At 40.2% G+C, this 23,480-nt stretch overlaps 1 protein-coding gene across 2 annotated transcripts in view; it reads right to left on the reverse strand.

Annotated features, from left to right (window-relative positions):
* Window positions 1-1,541: 1,541 nt before the first annotated feature.
* furina (furin (paired basic amino acid cleaving enzyme) a) overlaps window positions 1,542-23,480 on the reverse strand; it is an 89,637-nt gene continuing 67,698 nt past the window's right edge. For both annotated transcript variants that reach the window (XM_057353615.1, XM_057353525.1), the window contains exons 7-16: window positions 20,522-20,610; window positions 15,033-15,205; window positions 13,049-13,261; window positions 10,948-11,048; window positions 10,532-10,635; window positions 10,217-10,334; window positions 8,687-8,866; window positions 8,465-8,589; window positions 6,471-6,599; window positions 1,542-4,691 (exon numbers count right to left, since the gene is read on the reverse strand). In XM_057353615.1, the coding sequence (XP_057209598.1) occupies window positions 4,081-4,691; window positions 6,471-6,599; window positions 8,465-8,589; window positions 8,687-8,866; window positions 10,217-10,334; window positions 10,532-10,635; window positions 10,948-11,048; window positions 13,049-13,261; window positions 15,033-15,205; window positions 20,522-20,610 (1,843 nt within the window). In that variant the 3' untranslated portion in view covers window positions 1,542-4,080. The remainder of the gene's footprint in view (window positions 4,692-6,470; window positions 6,600-8,464; window positions 8,590-8,686; window positions 8,867-10,216; window positions 10,335-10,531; window positions 10,636-10,947; window positions 11,049-13,048; window positions 13,262-15,032; window positions 15,206-20,521; window positions 20,611-23,480) is intronic.

A 23,480-nucleotide genomic window follows, 5' to 3' on the forward strand; every position in this document is an offset into this window, starting at 1 on the left:
AATGTTTCAATAAGAATAGGCTATATGTCGTTTTTTTAATGTAAGATTTATATTGCGTACGAACGCCTTTATATTTAGCAGGTTTAATATTTAGATTTAATATAATTTAGCCTATTCATTTCAATATTATATATATAATATAGTATATCTACTAATATATATTATATACATACAGTGGTGTAGTGGTGCCTGGAGAAGTGGGTATACTGTTCATTTATGCCCCCATTTTTAAAGCGGCCCAGCAAAGGATGATGGTGTTATAATGTAGCCAGGTTTCCACCCTGGTTTTATGCGCATTTTCAAGTTTCGTATCAGAAATGAGTGATGGCCACAGAAGAGGTGCAAGACTTTTAGAGTCTTGTCTGTCTTTTCATGATTATCAGCATCAGTAAAAAAGTAAACTCATGGTCAGTATTTTTATACAAATATTATACAATCTATGTTTCATGAAATAGCATTGGGTTGAAATGACGTAAAGGTAAACGAGTGATAGCAGAATGCCCAGTTTTGAGTGAACAATCCCTTTAACTTTTCGAGTAATAACATAGACATCAAATTGCAAAAGTTGCAGATACTTGTTTTTTTATTATTTAAAACAGGTAACATAGAAACAGAACTAAAGGTCTAAAGGACTTTGAGGTCAGAGCAGGTATAGGACATTTACACATCTCTCAAGCTTTATATACTGGATATGCAATGTTTATGCGAGAATTATATTTAGAAACGTAAACTCAAAATTTCCACATTTTGGCTTATTTAATTGGAATTTCATTCGTATATCTTCATTTACATTTAACCAATTTAAAGTTTTGTGTTTCTTTGGGAGGTGCATTATTTCACACACTTGGCTTCTTTCCTTTACTTTGTAGTTAGATAATCCTGTTATTAATATGAAATCAATTAAGCATATCAGATTTGATACAAAGGTGTCAATGTAATGAGTTTGTTGGTTCTGGAAACTGTCAAATGAACACGCGTGTAGCAGACAATTGCATGGATGCAGCAACACTGACGTAACATTTTGACAAACTCTGTAATGTCCTCTGGAAGTTCACTTCTGTTGCAAAACTGGCAGTGCACAAAATTCTTCACGTTTCAGTTTCATTCCTCCGTGTTTACGGTGAAGTGATACATTCCCCGTTTTATTCCTGCAAATCTTAACATTACAGACAGATCAAAATATTTGCCTGGGTCTCGGAACTAGTTGAATCTGATAAATGACAAAACAGATTTAATTGAGTGGATCAGATGCAGTCATCATCCGTGTATGAATATACAGACCACGACACTGACCGGTCCTATATAACTCAGATTCAGTACATCACTTTATGAGCTAGAAGTCAAATAGAAAGCAACAACTCAACCTCAACAGGATGTCTGTCTGGTGGCTTTGTTAAAAAACAGTTTCCAGAAGAAAACTTTTGAATCAGAGTATGCGTTTAAAGAGCATCTCAACACCAATGCAAACCTAAAAAATATCATGCTTGAATTCATCCGACCACTTTTAAACAGCACCCAAAGAAGTCACAAAGCCAAACTGCGAGGTTTGCATAGATCTTTATTTTTTTGTATAATCTATAATTCGCATATTGACATCAATTAAATAAGAAGAAACAAAGAGCAAAATAATCTTTAAATTAGGCTACATGTAAATGACAATGCACCATATATAGTACAAAAATAGGCCTTATTCTTATATAGCTGTCCCATCTCAGGTAGTCATACAAATGATTGGTGTCTTTAACTCAGGGCTCTACATGCATCAGTTGACTCTTGTACAGGTGGAAGTAACATCCTATGACTCCTGAAGGTTTAGTGTGAACAAGGCTTGAGCATGAACACAAAGACGTTTAAGCTTATGCAACCAAAATCATTGCAACATAAAGGTGAAGCCAGACTGAGTTTGGCTGGTGTAAAATCTTTTCCCGTCACACCCAGGCGTTGTGACCGCAATACAAGAGATGTCAGGGTTACAACAGCCCCTTCACACACATTTCTGAGTCAAATTAACAAAAAAATTCACATTAATTGTATTTTTCACATATGTTATTACTTTAGGTAAAGCAGATTTTTATCCTCTGGTCTTTGGTCATGTCTTGTTGAGGCTTTTAAAAGCACTGCTGTAATACCCAATCAGCACTGAAGGGGGCGTCATATATGTTTTAATATTACTATGGAGCTAAACAATTGATTTGCAAGAGGGCAACTGATGTAGCAGGAGGAAACCAAATCCACAAAACAACACCACTGTGAAGTCTTGAGATATTTAACACCCTCGAGGTGTAAGAAAAAAGGGGTGGGGGAGGGCGATGATAAACAGGATGCGTTTTGAAATCAAGATCAATTGCACTGATGCATCGACTGTGATAAGAGTGTTTGGCTTCCTGAAATGAACTACAGTCCGGTACGACTACAAGTTTTACAAGGCCGCAGAGGGCGTAAATAGTTTGTGAGCGTTTTATAACTGGCCACAGTACGGTCTTTCTCTATAAGATGACGCTTTGTGCAGCAACAAGAATATTTTTGAGATGCAGATAATGCTAACCCAGCATATGATGACGGCGGAATGCTGAGGACGCCTGACGTCACAAAAAGGATGTCATGTCCTCTGGAAGGAATCTTGTCTAGTGTTTTACCGTCGTGACTGTAGCGGAGGGTTACAGGAGTTTTAAAGAAACATAGTACCCGAATAAAATCTGTCATCATTTACTCATCCTCGTAACATTTCAAATCCACATGATAAACTTTCTTTCATGAAACCCAAAAGAAATTTTAAGCAACGATCATGATAGTCGGTTTCACACAATGAATACAAATGGTGATCGAAGCCGTTTGTGTCCAAAACGGGGCTGTTCAACGATTAACCGCATCCAGAATAAACGTTTGTGTTTGCATAATATATTTCTGTGTACTGTGCATATTTATTTTGTATTTAGAAACACAAACACATACAAATATATATATTTAGGAAATAATTGGATGTATATATGAATAGTTTGTTTACAAAATAAGACATTTTTTTCAAAAGTCATGTTATTTATTATGCTATCATGTTTGTATTTTGTTAGTTCGCTGTATTGTTGGAGTTATTATGGCTTAGATCAAAACAAACCAACTGCGGTTTGATTGATATTAATTGGAATGCACAATAAAAAACATGATTTTTGAAAAATCTCATTTTGGAAATAAACCCATCGTATGTAAATGATATATAAACATGATTTTTATATTTCTCTTAAATATATACATGTATGTGTTTATCAATTCAAAATAAATATGTACTGTACACAGACAAATATTACGTAAACATTTACTCTAATTCTGGATGCCATTAATCACGCTTAATCGTTTAACATCTCGAGTCTAGTCCATAACAAACATCCACGTTTTTTTTTTTAAAGCAACACAGCTCTGTGTGATATAGAGCAAATTTAAACCATCATATGCTCCAAACCACTGAAATATCTTTCATATTTTTGTGTTCACAGAAAGGTCGTACGGGTTCCTAACATCATCAGGGTGAGTAAATTACAAAAGATTTATTATTGGGTGAACTAAACGTCCCACACATATATAGCCATGTAAAAGCTCTAGGGGGAGCAGCGAGCTCTACAACGGAGTGTGTGTAACGCACGACACGTCCTCGTCTTCAGATCCTGACCATGGACAAATAGTGATATGTTCTTCTAAAAGGCTCCCTGCAAAGCCAGTGGCGTTAAATCGCTGCCACGCGGTCTGACTTTATATAAACAGTTGCACTCGCTCTATAAAAAACCCTCTTCTTCATTTTTAAATCGAGTTTAGAACATGAAAAGGAAGAGGCCCAAACCATAATCACGTGTTTATTGTTTTAAGACATCCCGACAAACATCTCCTCCTCGTTGGGATTGGAAGCTTTCCACAAAGAGGCACCGCATCAATCGACGTGAATCGTGGCTCAAAACTAAGAGAGGTGAGAAAAACACGAAAAAACCCTCGAGAGAGAAACAGGAAGTCAGACAAGCCCCAGAAGAGAAACACACCGGTGGCTACAAAAAGAGACAACAGCGCAGACGAGGGAGGGACGTGGTGAAGAAAGGGTTAAAGAGCACTTTGTGTTTTGATGAAGGCTGTCCTCTCGTTGTGGATATCAAACTCCTCGTTCTCAGACTCAGAAATCACGTCGTCCTCCCGCCAAACGCTGGGGATGCCCTTATATGCGACGGCGGTTCGGTTCAATCCCAACCCCACCAGTAATCCGGAGCCCGGCCCCGCCTCCGCAGAGTTCTGTTTGTTCTGTTTGCGGCTGCGAAACTGGAGTAGGCCGAACACGACCACGAACGTGGCCATGATGAAGGCACAGCTGAGCACCGCCACGGCGGCGGGCAGGTGAGAGGCGAGTTTGGGATGGAAGGTCCCGAACGAGCCGTCGCCGCCCGTCCGACTGTCCTGAGTCTCCCGATGGATCTGGTTCTGGTGTAAACAGGTGCTGGTGACCGGGTCCAGGTGGCTGTGAGGGGGGCAGGAGAGGCAGTCCTGAGGTCCCGTGGCACTGCAGGTGAGGCAGACTTCGTGACAGAGCAGGCAGGCGGGGTGGAGGACGGACGACACCTCGTTGTTGGGGAGGAGAGTGGAGCGGGTGCCCGGCGTGAAGCCGGGTGGACAGTCTCTCACGCAGCCCTTCCGGTACAGGTAGAAGCCGGGGTTACACTCTGCACGGGGAAGAAAAGAACGTCAGATTTAATCGCACTTTAAAATCGGTGATGTAACATTTTTGTTTTAGGTTAGATTTTGTATAACAAAGTTATTAACCCTTGCCTATACAAGTAAATTTGATGTTTAAAATGCATAAAACATAATTCGATATATTTATAAATCATTCTGCACATTTACACTTAACACAACTCTTGCACACCGATAAAAAATATGATCCAAAAATCCAAGTTCAGTTGATGTTCATCTCGCTTCTGGATTTATTACCCAGCTTAGCATTAACTGCAAACTGGTGCTTTTTTAGCATGAAATCCTATTTGGAAGGTTGGCTGGACAATGGTTGCCGTAGCAACAGTATCACAATCACACATGACGTCAGTGGAGGAACATCTAGAAAGCGTCAAACTGAGGGGACTCTCAACCACAGGTCAGGCGCATTATCCAAATGATAAATTGATGATTAAATTAAACAAATGCTCTCTATGACCTTCATCACATCAAGTCTAAAATATCATGAAGTCTCGGACGAAACGGCCGCCATGTTTTGACTGTCTGAGGTTGATATCAACTACTGCAGACAGGGATGATCGAGCCCTTGGCAACAATTTCTCCACTTGTAAAACGCAAAACATTTTGAGCGATCTTGCTTTGCCAACCAAACTACATTCTCAATGCATCTTCTACGACATGCGGTTACACCGGCAAGTGCTAGGTGGCGCTGTAAGAACGGAGAGAGAATTGTGTCACCTGCATTCAGGGTACAATTTGGTTCAAACTGACCATTGTGTTGTTAATCTTAAATTCAAAGACGGTGCCATCAATCTTGATCAATGGAAGTAGAAAAGCCAATTGATGCACAGATGTACCTCTCTCACCCCAAGTGAGCGGAGAAGACAACTTAACCAATTGCATTCTGATAGAGATTTGCTTCCTCCCAGAAATTTCAAGAGCGATTTAAGAACGTTTTCTAGAGTTTTCTCTACATCTGCCTTGTTTTTTCTCGTCTTAAAAACATACACAATAACCTAAATGCCGTATGATAGGCCGACATAGTGGACTAGAAATGGTTCACCCAAAATTCTACTTCACACTTTGGCCATCATAATGCTCACAGGGCACAGGTAAAGAATGACAGCGCAGGGTGGTGAGGGATTGGCAGCGTTGCTTTGAGGAACTTTAATGAAGGTGACATTGAGAGGAGAGCAGGAGACTCCAGCGGAGCAGAGAGGAGGAGATGGCGAGATGGTAGAGTAACATGTGCAAGGAGGTAAGAATGAGCTGGCAGTGCCCACAGAGAGCGAGAGAGACATGACCACAGGCTACGCTGGACAGATGCCCTGTACACTGCTGCCAATGCAGCTGGCATTGTGAGCTCACTCCAGCATGCCGTTATGAACACACAATTTAACAGCTAAGCCATGAGCCGAACAAAACGCTTAACACCGGCAAAAACTGAAAGGTTAACAGCTCTACTGTAAAGCTTTCAATCAGTTACAACTCACGCTGAAGTGATTATATGATTTATGCATATTATTACTAGAAATGGCATTGCGGGATTCAGCTTTCACACAATGTGCTCTTGGTTGTACGCTGCAGATTCTCTTAAATCAAGCAGAACCTTCTATGCATACTTTGCACAATATGCATAGTGCAAAAAGTATGGTAAAATAAAAGAGAAGTGTGCTCTGGAAGCTAATTGAGTACTTGGTGCAGATGTGTGTGTACTATTAGTAGCAGGTAGGGGGCGCACTTCCACCGTCAATAACTCTGACACGCACCTGTGCAGATCTGATCGAGGTCGTAGGTTTTGCAGCTGCTGTCAACTGTCTCGCCAGAGTCTGGCGTGGAAGAGCCGGGCAAACTGGGAGCAGTGCCGTACAGGACCAGAGTGAACTGAGTCAAAGTGCCTGAGGATAGAGAGAGAGAGAGAGACAGTGAGCGAGAGAAACACACAAAGAAAGAAAGAATAGCTATTGATTCAAAATGTGTCTGAAGCTATCAAATAATAAACAAACCAGCAAAACATAATACGTTTTTTAGATGTGTTCGAGCAATAATATAGAGTTAATGGAGACATTACATTAAAGTGCATTACAGAGATTCTAGCATGGTTAACTAAGAAAAATATTGATAAAGTGGCACAACACGAACCCCTTAGCTGTGACTAAAGTAAAGCCTCTCATTATTAATTGCTTTTTATAAAATAGACATAATCGTTTTCATTAATATTACAACAACACAGTTAATTGTACACTGTAAAAAAAACAAGTCACAATATACTATATTAAAGGGCTCATATGACACGGCTAAAACGAATATTATGCTTTGTTTTAGATGTAATGCAATGTGTAAACACGATTTAAGGTTCAACAACGCTGTATTTTCCACATAGCGTGCATGTTTGTATCTCCTCTTTGCCCCGCCTCTCTGAAACGCGCTCTTCGCTCTGAAAAGCGAGGTGTGCTATGATTGGCCAGTTCACCAGTGTGTAGTGATTGGTCGAATACTGCAAGCGTGTGACGGAAATGTAACGCCTCTTGCTTTGGAACCTGATGTTCCAAATATGGTAATTGTACTGACAGGTACGCCCACCTTACTTGCGTATACATTTGGGCGGTCTTAGTCAAATCAGACCACGACCTGACGTAGATTTGTGGGGGTGTGGCTACACGAGGCGTTTCAGGCAGATCTGGGTGAGCATTCGCTTTTAGATAGAATGCATCTTTTGTTCCCACACTTTCATTTAGCAATTTTACGTGTCTAATACAAGCATGGGCAACTTATAACACACCATATGACCCCTTTAATATGAAGGAATTTCCCGTATTCATTTTTTTACAGTTGTTGTACCTGTATTAAATTTTTTCCTATGCATTATCTCATCTAGAGCACGCTAAATTTGTGTACGTGTGCTCACGATCTTTATTTTGCCATGTAACACAACACAGAACATCTCTCCACAAATTTTCTAAGCACATCATCCAGTAACTGTCGCGCCGCCACCACCACCACATTAGACGGGACGGTTTTCCTCTTTACAGTCTAATGATGAAGCCAGTAGCTCCGTAAATGTCTTAAACCAACAAAGAGAAATGGACTAGCTAATGCACTAGACCAATGACTCTTCCAGTCCAGACACAGAGCGGTTGTGTTAAGAGTCTGAGCAAAACAAATGAATGGGCTTTGGCTGGACGTCGGTCTATATTTACTGTGTTCGGGGGCAGCTGGAGAGCGCGATAGTGGGGGGAGTAACTCAATCCTCTGATTTACTTAGCAAGATTTAATTAATCAGATTTACTACCGAGTTAGGTGAAGGAAAACAAATAAACTGTGACAAAGGAGGAAAAGGGAATTGGGCTGGTTTGGAGAGAAAATAGTCCTGGCTTGGTGTGAAGGGCTGAACACTTGGAGATATATAAAAGAGGATCAAGTTTTATCTGAAACGCAATCAAATGTTTTAAAGCACATATTCGATTTTAAAAGCTTCTAACACACAGGACGCCCAGTTGTGTCCAGTGCGCAATCTCAATTTTCTTGATATCAGTGATGGGTAATGTAGAAAGGACTGTAGAAACATCCTACTAGTAAAGTGCACTACAATGCAACTCCACGTCTGTCTTCCAACTTGGAAACTTGGAACATACCGGCACCAAAGGAGACGTTCAGCAAACAACAACAACAAAAACATCCAAGCTAAATTTGCAAACAGTCAACGTAAACAGAAATGATCCTAATAGACCGCCTTGATAGGACAGACTGAACAGACGGCTACCGTAATCGCTGGTTCCAACCACGTTTTCGATCTCCAGGCTCCATTCTCCACGAGGGTCCTCGTCCCAGGAGTGGGTGGTCATGAAAGCCCAGTCATTGAAGCCCTCCGAGGAGTAATCGTGAGGTCTGAGAGAAGACGAGACAGTTAGACTCATCTAAACAAGGGGATATTGATGAAAAGCTTCATATGAAAGATTGTGGATGTGTGTCATTTAGTGCTAACCGGGGGGCCAGCAATGTGGATCGGGTCCCCTGTGGGCTGATCAGGTAGATGGCCAGATTTCCTCTGCGGTTGTAGGACAGGGTGAGCTGGGCTTGGCCGTGCTCTAATGAGCTCACAAAGTTGGGAGTGCCAGAGCAGGCGTCCACAGTTATGGTGATCACCAAATGACTCCCAATATTCCTGAAAATCGGGCAAAAAAAGACCGATATTAAAACAAAGCATGAAACAGGCACAAATGAAACATGTAACATCATACGTGGAACATCTGCCGAGAAACAGAACATTTGTATTGCTTTTAAAGTAATTCTATTTAAATAGAATTTTGAATGGTGCTTGTGTGGAACAAACATGTTTAATACCCCAGATTAAATAAAAAATCCTAAAGACTTGCTGCCCTGCCATCATTCAGACAAAATAAGAAGCTCCGCCCCTAACTCCTACCATTAGTTGAGCCAGATAATGTTTTAAAAGCGCCACAGTGTTTATACACGAGAAAGTCAGCATACGACGCAAGGTTATGATAGTACATTAAAAATAAATATATTAAAACATTTCTGTTCGGCAAAATCAAAATATTGCCCTAAATAATATCTCGGGGAAAAAAAAAACTAAATGAAATAATAAATGTTGCACTAAATCAGCAATAAGCTGATAAAGTTAAAATTGAATTAAAGTTCTTAACTGAAAAAAAAAAGAAATCTGAAATAAAAAAACAGCGGTATAAATAAATGACAAAATGAAAAAATAACATGAAAACTACTTTGTTTGCACGGCTAAAAAACGAGATTCCAAGTCCCGGACTGCTCCCCCCAGGTTAAGGATTGTGCCACCGATGACCCCTACAGGTCCCGAGCACCAGACTCTTGGCACTCTAAACTCAATCCCGTAAAACGCTTAGAGCGGTCAAGCCCTGCCCACCGGAGAGAGGGAGAGGCATCAACTGGAAGAAGGGTTTCAAGCCCAGGGACGGATAACAGGCAGTAGTCTCCGACAGCTCTCTGAGGAATGAAGCGTAAACCCGCTCGCACTAATCCAGTAACGCAACAAAAATTGTGCGGCGGAACCGGCGTGAGGCAGCGGTAATCACTTGGCCCTGTGACTGCCACGTTAAATTGGGCTTTGCTCCAAAACCCCTTGATCTTTCCGTAACGTCTGTGAACCAGAAAGGATGGGTTTTTGGATGAGAAAGAGATATTGAAGGAGGGCCACTTTGAGGCGACTGTCTAAACTCGGGTCCTAAGATGTCAGCAGCAACGATACGAAACTTGCACTTTCTAACGCAATTACATTTACATGTGACACACCACAGACCAACGCATCATCTAAGTAGCACAGTTTTCTCATGGCTTTGTGTGCAAAAAACAGACCAAATTTTGTTAAATATTTTTCAAAATGTATATTTTTATACATACGTTATCCATATGTTATATAGACGTTATAAAGACGTTTTCTTTCGTCAAGTTATATTTATAAAACAACACAAGTATTCATTTTTGCTCAAACTATCTAGTAGGTATGGTTGTAACCCACCTGGGCTCAGACAACATGGACAGGACACACTTCTGCTGCGGTCCAACATTCGTCCAGTTCTTTGCTAGAGCGACTATGGCCCCTGCGTCCAACAGCCCATATCCATATGAATGGCTCACTGTGCGACAAAGAAATCAATAGGGTTGAAGAAAAAAGCCCAAAACAAGATTGACATTATAAATAAAGAGGTGAATTAAAAAGGCTGTTTGCTGATTGGTGCAGTCAACGATAATGTTATCGATCGTGTTCAAGCAGCTGGAACGCGGCAAGACAAACTAGAAAGGCAAGAAAGGACGAGATGAGATGGGCTCTAACCTCGACGACCCACTCCATTTGTCTTCCAGTCGTTGGTGGAGAGGTGGGCGGGGTTTGATGTCCTCACGACTAGATGCTGCATGTCTCTCCATGTTAGGTTTTTACTACGGACACAGAACACATTCGGAGGATTATAAATGAAACACAAAAGTAGTTACACGGTTATAAGATAATCTCTCCTGACCTTTTATAAAGGGCATAAATAGCTACAGGTCATAAAGGTGATAATGTTGCAGGTGAATTCATTTAAAGCGATATGAATGCAAAGGTCACCCACTGCATATTTGATCAAAATGAGAATCTGAAGGTTAACTTCAGTCTGACTAACAGAAATGTGGGCAAAAAAAGCCTTGGGTAACTCGAAGCACGATGAAGAGAGATGACCTTGCCCGAGGATGAGTCAAACTCCGACTTACTTTGCCTCGAGTGTGAGGGCGATGATCCCGGCGGCCAGAGGAGCAGAGGCTGAGGTGCCTGTGTGGGAGTCTGTGCACTTCTGCCTGAGGTCTGTAGTGATCTGAAAGAGAACGTGGACCAAAATCACATCACAGATACCACAAACAAAATCCAATTTCTCTAGAGGTGAAAGTGTCCCAAATCCTAAACCAGAAGCAAGACAAGGAAGTCTTAAAGTGTTTTCCACTGGGGCTAAGGAATTTAAGGTATAAACCAGCTCAGTCTGTGCTGTGGATGTGAACGACACCTCAAATTAAAAGTGCTACTACTTAGTAAACGCTACTTTTTTCACCTGGTGACAAACCCCATAGGCATATTAAATGAGTCAGTTCTCTATTCCTGCCCTAATAGCAAAGCCCTGGCAAGCACCCACAACACCCTTAAGTGTAAAAACACATCCTAGTTGTCATTCGCTTTCTGCTTGGCAAGCGACTACAGTGGTTAAGTGTTTGACATTCCTGACACTTGAGGGTAGAAGTGCAACATCTGACAACGTTCAGGGTCACACAGATGGTAAAGACAAAGAAAACTGTCGAGACAGTCGAAAATATATGAGGGGTGATGACTGACTCTTAAAACTGAGGCATTGTGGGATTGCAGTGACTTAGCCATTAGTAAGAATGGCAGCGGCGAAATAACAGTTAAAGCAAAGACAGCAAAGACTGGTTAAAAAACGGATCTTTGGAGACCAAAACGATGAGTATGTATTTTTTACCCGTTAAAGCACCTCAGACGCGCTTTTTCATTGTGAAATGAATAAGAAGGAAAGGATGACCCTGCCATGCAAAGCCAGCTATGAAAATAATACGGTATTTGGGAGCGTGTCTCGGTTGACGTTGTTGTTGGTAAAGTAACAAAACCAAATACTAGAGAAAGAGCTGAAACGCAGTCATGCTCACAGTTATGCTGTTTTTGAAACATTTATCCCACATTTTGTCAAGAAAATGTTGCTTGTGCAAATTCTTATGTTATAAAGGTGTGAGTGGTTGCCAGGATGATGTTATAGGGTTGCTAAGGCGTTCTGAATGGTTGCTAGAGCATTTCTAAACAAAACAAAACAAAACAAAAAACAAAACAAAAAGCAAAGCAAAGCAAAGCAAAACACACAACATAACACAAAAAGCAAAGCAAAACAAAACACACAACACAACACAACAACACAAAACAAAAAGCAAAGCAAAGCAGAGCAAAAAAAGCAAAGCAAAGCAAAGCAAAGCAAAGCAAAGCAAAACAAAACATACAACACAACACAACACAACACAACACAACACAACACAACACAAAACAAAAAGCAAAGCAAAGCAAAGCAAAGCAAAACACACAACACAACACAAAAAGCAAAGCAAAACAAAACACACAACAACACAACACAACACAACACAAAAAGCAAAGCAAAACAAAACACACAACACAACACAACACAACACAAAAAGCAAAGCAAAAAAAAGCAAAGCAAAACAAAACACACCACACCACACAACACAACACAACACAACACAACACAACACAACACAAAAAGCAAAGCAAAACAAAACACACAACACAACACAACACAACAAAACAAAAAGCAAAGCAAAGCAGAGCAAAAAAAGCAAAGCAAAGCAAAGCAAAGCAAAGCAAAGCAAAACAAAACATACAACACAACACAACACAACACAACACAACACAACACAACACAAAACAAAAAGCAAAGCAAAGCAAAGCAAAGCAAAGCAAAGCAAAACAAAACATACAACACAACACAACACAACACAACACAACACAACACAACACAAAACAAAAAGCAAAGCAAAGCAAAGCAAAGCAAAGCAAAACAAAACACACAACACAACACAAAAAGCAAAGCAAAACAAAACACACAACACAACACAAAACAAAAAGCAAAGCAAAACAAAAAAACTAACAAAAAAAGTCTCCATGCAAAGGTCCACAATGCTTGTAGACATCACAAATCCTTTAGAGCCGCTGAAACCATTCCTCATGAATAAGCACGACTATTTAACTTCAGCAATTAAAGCATAACTGGTGCTGATTTTCTTGAGGCCGGGGAGAGACACTCACAATCTGTTTCTCGTTGAGTCCTCCGCTGCTGTAGGTTGTGGCGAGCGTGGAGGAGCAGGCCTCGCTGTACCACGGCACGTTGCCGTTCTGCGTGCTGCTGCTGATAGACAGCGTGTAAATGCTGTTGGTGTAGCCGTCGCAATTACAGCTGTCCCTCTCCCGTCCCCCGTTCCCCGACGCCCAAACGAAGATGGAGCCCCGTCCACCGCGGCCCTGACATACAAAAACACACTCAGTCAGAAATAATGCTGTTGAGGGCCAGATGCAAAAGAGATGCTGCCAAACAAACCCACATTTCTGCAGCTTGGGATGGATTTTCTCCAAAAGGGATTTTTAAAGCACTGAAGTGCTATCACGGCTTCGATCGCCGGGCCAGCTTTAAAAAAAACCTTTTGAGACAAGTAGTTCATCAGGGAAAGAACAAAAGAGGCAAGCAGTGCCGGGCTCGTGCGGTCTACTTCTCAGACGAACCGCAGCGATGCAAAAGCAAACCGTCAGAGACGATAATGAGCTTGTGAAAAATGTGCGCACCACATTAATGAAACATGTTTGAACGGCCGCATGACTTTCATTTCACAACGCCGGCACAAAGAATAGGCCAGCAGTGCGAATAATTTGATACAGATGTTGTTTGCTTGTTACCTTTGATCGTTTTATATCTTTTTGTTCGGTGCTGTACTGTACCTTACAAATTCAACAACAAGGCAAATAAAAGCCCGCGGGACGGATGGCGTGCTGAGAGAGAGTCTGCGGCGCAAAGCTTGGCTCTCCGTCTCAGAGTTGGTTCTCTGTTAGTGAACACCTGCTTGATTGTGGTTTGCCATTGAGGGAGGGTGTTTACACAGTGCAGACGCACATTTGCATTGGCGCAACATGGATCTTGTTTCCCAAACAAATCTGACTGCTGGCACACGCGGCGCTCGGGATTCGGACCCAAGAAAATATGGCTAGAAAAAGCAGACAAATGGGATAAAACTGGCCTGTTCTGCGATATAGATACGTAAGAAGATGGATTCAATATGAGAACAATGATGTTGGAATGTGCCAGAATATAATTGCTAATACACGTATATCTAATAAAACTGGCTAATCGTTTTAATTTGATTGTAGTGTGTACATTTTATGTTATTACTTGGCAACATTCTGCATAATGTGCCTTGGCAATGACAAAGCGATAAAAAGTAATACTAAGACCCCTACCAACATCTACTTAAAACTTCATATTTTCACTAGCCAACTGAAATTTTACTTGAGTATTGAATATAGTATGATATGAATATTATTTCATATTTAACTCTGGCTATGGATACGCAAAACAATAACAATTACTTTTTGTTTAGTTCTGTTGACGTTTTAGTGACCAATCGACGTCACACAATGAACCTATGGTGGTCTCAAGCATGTAGCGAAAAAAATATTTTGTCATGTGACCAAAAGCGCATATAGGAATCTGTTAACCAATAATAATTTCAGAGTGGCTGCTAAAGTTGTATTTTCAAAATTCCAAGTCGTGACCGGCCTATCAAACTCTTCAATTGTTTCATGCATTGCCTGCATGTCTCTACTAACACGAAAGTAACGCATGTCCACAAGAAATACATTTACGATTCAAGATACTTGGAAATGAATAGTGCCAAAATCAAAACAGAGCGAGTATCACTTCCCCCACCATCACTGGCTTCAAAGCAAAAACAAAGAATCCGCTCAATCTGTTTTAAATGCAGTGGAAGGTTAAGAGGCCGGATGCTCTGACTCGGATCCAAACTGGACTGCTTCAGTCACGAGAATATCAATTAGGGCTTATTCACAGGACAACTGATGCAGGTGACAGGAAGCAGTATAAATAGCACACGAGTCAAAGATGGAAACAGGACCTTCTTATATAAAAACCTGGGTGATTGAAATGAACGAAATCGCAGTATTTTGGGACGCAGTATTTATCATAGCACGTAGATGACCCGTTCAGGTATAACAGCGGTCAAACCTCTGTCACGCCGCGCAGAAAAGCTTCCTTGGCCATTTTTGCGGGTCCGTCCACCGTTTTGCCGTCATCTTCGGGTCCCCAGCTGGCGCTGTAGACGTCGATGTGCTGTGGGTTGAGACTGAGGGACTGAGCTTCCACCACGTCTGTGACCTCACCATCCAACATTCGCACCCCTGCAGGACAAACCGGAAAGATAATTATTTTCAGAATTTTTTAATATATTGGTACATTGTGAAAAACTAAAATAAAACACTTAATACAATTTTTTGTCATAATGTTAATACAAATGCCACATTTGAAAAACAAAACGGCTATATGCAAAGCACCAACTTACTGCCAGAATACCCCAAGGTAACAAAATAAAAAAACATCTAAAATGAACACTGAAGACTTAAAAATCAAACGTTTATACACTACACATTATAACTTTCAAGATGCATGCGAATAGACAAATCGCAAAAAAAAATCCAAAATCGTATTCTTTTGAAAAGGAAAAGAAGGAGTGGGGGGTAGGGCTGGGACGATATATCGCGATTCACACCAATTGCACCTGTCTAGGACGATTCTGAAATCGATTCGGTGTTTTATGCACAGCTCTTCCGTGAACTATGGCTCTTCAATCAGTAGGAAGTACTGCTCGATCTAAAATCACTACGAGATTAAGTCTTTTATAACGTGCATTTGAAAAAGCAACACCCATCAAACATCATCACTATAAATATACTTTGTTATCATGAAAATACCTGAAAAGGTTTGGAAAACAACGATAGAATATGACCACTGGCATTTCCTGGAACTACGCATGTAAATCGTTCTTCTTCTGCGGTCCATATTTGGAGTTTCTGCGTGAGAGTGCCCTCTGGCTTTCGGATGTGGCAGCATTTAACCGTAATTCCTTGAGAACATGAGCATAAGAATTGCACGATATATCGTCCCAGCCCTAAGTGAGGGTGCACTTGATTTTGGAGTTCATTCAAAGGTGACAAGACAAGCATCTGCATTCTTCCCTTTCAAACGCTCCTTTTACAGCTGCTGAACAACAGAGCAGCCCATCTTATCTTCTTCCACTTCCCCGCACAAAAGGGAATCCTAAACCGAACAGGAGGTTTGGGAATGAGCCGAGCGTTTGGTCTAAAATGTCAGAAGTGTTGAGTTATTGTGATCTCAGATCTCAAAGTAATCCTGGCTGCGGGCACTGGCAGTACACGCTCTCTTTTTATCCAAAGCTCTTTAGTTATAAGTGGTGAAGAGAAGAGAAATCGTAGTGAAGCATCTACAAAACAACGCAAACCACCCGTTCAATACACAAGGGGGTGAGGTTACTCCAGGATGCCCTCATGCGGGTTAACGCAAATAAACAAAACTTTTAGGTTTTCCAAAGCAATCTGAGGGTTTGTGGCAGACCGTACTGCAAAGAAACCAAACGCTACAGAGCACAACAAAGGGACACTGGTCGTGTCATAAATCGCCGTTGTAAATGTCGTAAACACCCCTTAAGGACAAAGACTAAGTTGGCTATGATTACGTCGCAGGAAATGAGAAAGGCATAAGATATATGCGGATGCACTGCTGTGGAGTAAATACAAATAATTTTTCATTCCCCTCAGAAAAAACATTCTCCTGCTCACCGAGTCCAATATTCTCATTTAATGAGTTCAGGCAGAGTAATTAGCCGGGTTGCCTGCCATCTCTTCTAGCGTGCTGATATCTCCACATTAAGCTTTCCTTAAGCAAAAATCGACGGGTCGCCTGAACTATTAGTCAAAAACAGCTGGATGGGTGCAGTAGCACGGAACAGAATGCTGGGGCTCCAGACATGTTAAAAACTAGTGATGCACCGAAAATTCGGCTGCCGAAAATGGCATTACCAGTTTCGGCCGAACGAAAAAAAAAATAGGCCGAAATAAAAGCTGAAATATCTTACGGCCCCGCCTCACTCATTTTAAGCTTTAACTGACTCTCTGCCACTCTTATGTTGCTGTTGTTTTCATTAAAATGATTGTGAACCATCTATTAAAGTATTGTATTAGCAAGTGCTACTGTGTTTGACTTAGGGCTGCCCTCAACTGGAGATTTCTTTAGTCGACTAGTAGTTGTTCATTTAGGCAATTCGTCGACTATTCGCACGTTTATGATATTAATTTAAATATTTCAATATACATGGGGAATGGGGACATCAGATGATGGTTCAAGCTTCATGTATGAAAAACATAGCCTATAATGCAAGAATTTTCTTCAAAAACAAAATTCAACTGTAGCAATATTTTAAACGTAGAATATAAAATAAATTGTAAATAAATGAATAAATAAAAATACAGCAAATTGAAGCACTTAAAAGAAAACATATCAGTGGAAATAATCAAGCAGACGGCTTTAAAACCGAAAGAAAAGTCTGAGGTCAGAACGCAGAAAAAATAGGAATAAATAAATATATTCAATACATTGTATTAACGAATAAATAAAATATAAAGCAGTAACTAAACACTAAAACAATATAGACCATTAACTTAACTCGCGCCTCAGTTTTTCCTTCATTTTCCGCGTCTCTGCCGTCATGCCCTTCTTCATAAAGAAGGGCGCACCGGTTTCACGTAGATAAATTTTCCCAACAATAAGGCCAAACTTAAGTTCCGGCGACATACCAAAAACTAAATGTTCTGTTTACACGTATAATAAAGCATATTATGTAAACAAATATTACGTTATATATAACGAATAGTCGACTAGTTTGACTATAACTTGACTACTGTTATACATATAATAATTCTAGAACTAGAATGTTATATTTGATTGTTGTGATGACCAAGGAAGAATAATATATTTAGTATTTTAAAATATGTTCTCTTCCATTTTTGTGGTTTTAGTGTGTGTGTAATTAATACAATTATATAAAAACTATTTTTTTATAAGTCATCTTCGGTTTCAGCCAAGTGTATCCTGAATTTTCGGTATCGGTTTCGGCCCAGAATTTTCATTTCGGTGCACCACTATAAATTAATGCTTTAGAGAACTCTAATTTAACTCCATCTCCTAAAGCTGCAATTGGTATATTTTTTGTTAAAAATAAACAAAAAATGTGTAGTACAATGCAATGTAAGTCGCTTCGGATAAAAGCGTCTGCCAAATGCATAAATGTAAAAAAATAAATGTAAATAAAAACTTTGTATCGCCATCTATGTGGCCGTTGACGCTTTCAGAGACAAAAATTACGGACGGTGTGTTATGATGGATTATGGATTTTGCTGGTCTCGACTGCAGTTTAAAAAACACAATGGCTTTAGTGCCAGATCACAAAGTTATTTCAAAAACAGCTGCTTTACAATAGAGACATGGACATCTCCCATGATGCACTATCCATCTAAGAGCGAAGCTTTGATGTGAGCAGAACATGGAAATGCAAAATGACTCTGAACGCTGCGTGTTCGCACTGCTATGTGGTTGCAAGTGTTCTGAATGCTTTTTTTCTAGCGTAGTGCTATGTAGTCAAAAGAGAACAAACTGCGCAAAACGCGTTGCATGCAAACGCTTACAATTTAAAGTTGGTGTTTGTTCAAAATTCCATCGGTAGGAAATAATAATAACAATGCTCTTATAACAACTGCTATTACACATTTTACATTGGCGAGAATACATAAAGGCCGGATGCATTTCAAATTCAAAAATCACATTTCCCTTTTAAAAATCTTGCACGAAAATGCTTCTACTGGCTGCTAATGCACAGAGCAAAACTGACTTCAAAAATAGATTAACAATCAACTAATCTACAGTATGTTAATATAGATACAAGTATATTTATACTTTTAAGCATACTTAATATTAAATACAAGTTTCTCCAAACATCCTACGACTTTGTGCCTAATACACAATGTTGACATCCTTGTCCAGAAAACAAAATGCTGTCCTTGTAATCTTTTAATCTACTACAGCTCCTATATCTCATTCGCACATGCACATTCACACATCTCTTTTTGTTCAATGAAAGAAAGTCATGCGGGTTTGAAACATCATGAGGGTAAGTAAAAGTCTGGTCGCCTCGCATCGCATTTCTAAATCTATCAATTTAATTCCATCTAAAGAGCTGCGTTTCAGTTACGTGCGCTTGGCTAGCAAACCACCGCAGACAAAAGCCCCATCTATAATGAAACTCTTCTGCCTCCCAGAGCCCAGCCAGCAGCGTAGAGAATCATGAGATCAAAAAAAATGCGTTGATAAAAGCACCGCCGCCAATTAAAAGGATTACATATGCTAGAGTCTCCCAAAAGAGTTGCTCTAAGGGGCCCGGAGCGGATGATAACTGACCGGGCGGTCATGAAGCCGAAACTAATGTAATATAGTTACTCTTCCAATGTGCCCTTGATAAAGAACCGAAAGAAGGGTTTCGGGGCTCTACACACAGGTGATGTCCTTGTGCGAATGTTTCATCAGGTGTCGTTCGGAGGGGTGTGTGTCTGGCATAACGGACACTTGTTGGACGCAGGATAAATGTTTCTGTGTGGCGTTTCTTTGAGCGATCGCCTGGCGTTCGACAGCTGAGCCCAATAAGCTTTCTTTAGTTATATGATGTTGCTTTTGGTGCTAATAAAGAAATGTTTTGTTGCATAGGCGTAACTTGCGGGTGGATGTCCCCACCACTTTTTGGAAGAAATGAAGAAATGCTTGCGGAAGGTGTGTATTGTTTAGGGGAATACATCTAAAACTCGTGGAAAATGCAGGATACGCCACTTTCTCACCATGTCCCGTTGCTCACACTCGAGTTATATTTTGTGGAAGACAGAGAGCCGCGACTCCAGACATGGCATCATCCGCGCTCTGCGCTGGCTTGTGTATCCAGTGTCCAAGCACAAAAACGCGTAAACCAATGATCAAGTGACATTTTTAGTCATAGGAATAAACTGTTTTTAAGAGTAATGCACCGCAACAGACAAGTGACCTTCCCCAAATGACAGTTTGGGAACCACATACTGTGAGAGCTGGAGTCGAAAAGCGGAGTATAGCCAATGGACGGACCTCCCACTATATAGCCTATAATAAATATTCCCAACGAGTTATTACAGAGACAATTAATTAAAGTGCTCCGTGCGTCTGATCTCCCTCTTTTGTAGCAGTTTGAGAGCTGGCGAAAGCAAAAGACACAAAGTTCACACGAGACTAATGTGCAATTTGATTTCATCGTTTGTAAACCTCAAATCAAATGTTATTAGGGATCTGTATATTTAATATATTTGAACGATTCCCTGCGTGTTTCGGTTTGTCTGTATTCTGTAGGCTGCAGTGTAATAACGTTATTCAGTTAAACTTGGCGCAGTGGTAAGTTACCATAGAGCCCTGGGTTTCATAGAGCCACTATGAACCCGAACGTGAAGATAATCTGACATTTTATGGAGATGTTTTGCAATTCAAATGATGGAATGGAGGACCCGTGTGGTGAAAGAATAGACTGTACGTGTTGAAACATGGAAAGCGTGTCAGAGTTAAATATGCCAACTCACCTCCGATCTTGGCATTGTATGCCACCCCGACGCCACAGATGTCATTGTTGGCAACAGCGGCGACCTCGCCGGCACAGCGTGTCCCATGTCTTGAAAAAGCAAACAGACAGAGAGAACGAGATTGAATCCTCATTATTCTGCAACTATCTACCATTGCCAGAATTCATACAGATGTTATTTGTGAATTTCCATTTTGGAGTAATACTCCAGAGAAAAAGGGACGACACATCAAAACCACAGCTACAGATAAATAATGCAATACGACTACGCGACCAAAATAAAAACACAAAAATAAAGTAGAATTTCTTAAAGCACCATGAGTAGAATATTTCAAAGACGAAGGAAACAGGTTCATAAAAGCAAGACTCAAGGTCATTCCCATTATCCGCTCAGAAGCACTTGACTTTCTGTTTTCGATACTTTACACCTAATGGTCTCATTTGCTATAATTGGCCAGGTTTGAAAATCAAGTTCATTTGGATTAGTTTCTCGCTCCCCTTCAGCTAAGACGAAGCATTGAAATTCCAGGTAAGCACTTTTCCTTGGGACATCTAAAGCGGACCAAGGTCAACCTATGATTTCTCCAAGCGGCGGGATTTCTCCTGAACATGAACTGGACGTTGGTATTTTCTGCGCTGTTAAAAATACACGGTGCGGCCTCGGTGATCGACGTGGGATGGAATACACCGGCCTCATTTCAAGCAGGTAACAAAAGCTCATTCAGAGCTCTTGTGCGTGTGTGTACAGGCAGCTATCTGTTAAATATGACAGCAGGTGAGGAAGTGATAAGCGCTGCCTCTGGGACGAAGATTACAGTGCGAGACAATGTGCAAATGCCACTCGCTTCATGCATTTAATTATAAATTCAGCAAAGTCCAAGTTCTCTCTTCAGTTTTATCACCAGAAAAAGGCGCAAGGGTTTAAACCATGAATCTCTAATGCAAGTGTTTTTATTTTAGTTCAGATGATTTGATATGTATCATGTAATTTGAACTTTACCTTAGCGCTGTCAATTTATAAGGAAAATAATAAGGAACATGGACTATAAAGAAAATGTATCAATGCCAACTGTTCATATCACGATAATCGCTGGGAATTATTGCAGAATACAGAATTGCCGCAAAACAAAATTTTATTACAAAAAGATGCTGAAAAACTTCTGTTTTTAAACTTGACAATAAAAACCTTGTCTATTTCAGCGTCAATAAATAAATATATTTAAAAAAAGGTAAACAAACTAAAGTAGAGAACTTTTCAAACATGTTTCAAATGCAAAAGACCATAAAAAAACTATCATCCTAAAATTTATAAATTGAAAATCTCAAACATCAAATATCTCACTTCAGTTTTACTGTAAATATCTTAGAAACATATTACGAGTTATGCAAAAATGAAAACATAATTGAAACTTATTATGCTTTATTTATGCATTTTATTTAGTTCTTATACACAGCACACAGTCTGTGTTGTGTATTTGAAAGGTAGATGGAAAAAGAAGCAAATGTACATTCGACCACAAAAACGAGGTACTTGTGCATGATAATAAACGATAATGCACAAACGTTTATTGCCGTAATATACAGAAGTAGAGATGAACCGATATATCATCCAATAATCGGTATCGGCTGTAAAAACATCACCAGTTTGATGTTCAATATTAATAATCATATGAATTAATAATAACATTCAGAAAGTAAAGAAATATTCATTTAATCTTCAGAATTGGTATCGGCAAATTACACTCGGAATAAGCGGATATCGATATCGGAGATTTAGTATCTGTGCATCTCTATATCGTATTATTGAAAACCAGCCATTGATCAAATTAAAGACACATTTATAGATGCACATAGAGTACTGCTATGTCCAAACACAGGAGGCACAGAGTCAGCAGACATAGTAAAGTCAAGAGAGCAAGAAAGTAAAGAGAACAGATAAGTCAAATCCCTGGAGAGTCCTTTCCGGCTATCCATAGCATGAGATCACCAAGGCTAATGTCTCAGACTGACTCACTTCTACAATAAGCACAGTCATGGGACTGAGATTACATCCAAGAGGGCGACTGTTTTAGTACAACTTAGGTTGTGGAATATAGAACAACAGGAGAGCGCAAGGATGCGTATGAGTTTCTTTCTTCTGTAGAACACAACATATGATATTTTGAAGAACGTTGGTAACCAAACAACACTGACCCCCATTGACTTTCATTAAAACCACCGAGACATTTCTCGAAATATCTTTTGTGCTCCGCTGATACAGGTTTTGAACAACATGAGGGTAAATAAATGATACAAAAATGACAATTCTTATATGAACTATCCCTTTAAAAAACAAGCTTGAAAAGAACATCACATTGCGTTCCCGGCGAATATCTGAAATCCTTTTCGATCACCATTAAAATAGATTTTTGGACTCTCTGTATCCTGCTGTGTCACCCAAGGGGTTTATTCTCATTTAAATAAAATCTATTTTTGCCAGTAGATGCACCATCCACACAACAAATGTGCATCCTCAAAAAAGTTCACACTTTGCGAGTTCACACGGCAAATGGCGCTTCACACCATGAGGGAGACGACTCCCGCTGAGATCTCGAGTCTCGAAACATTGCGCTATATGATGGAGATAAACGCTGGTGAAACGGCATCTTTGGAGATGAGACCGGGATGAGCGGCATGGTGTCTTTAACAAAGACCTGTCCAGACGCGACTGGCCGCGAATATATTTGAATGATTTGGATGCGAGACAGTCTTCAGACGTACCACATTGCCAGTCTTTGTTTATTCTTCACACCCCACCGTGCGGTAATACCACCCACAATTTGGCGAAAATATAACCTGACTTGCTTGTTTGAAACCATTTCAGACTAAAATAAGAATCAATATCTCATACGTCTCATATCGACATGCCTCCCCCGTATAACCTGAAGAAGTCCAAATTTTCACCATGGTCTTCTTTGGAT

Source organism: Triplophysa rosa, linkage group LG1, assembly GCF_024868665.1.
Source record: "Triplophysa rosa linkage group LG1, Trosa_1v2, whole genome shotgun sequence".
Taxonomy (NCBI): domain Eukaryota; kingdom Metazoa; phylum Chordata; class Actinopteri; order Cypriniformes; family Nemacheilidae; genus Triplophysa; species Triplophysa rosa.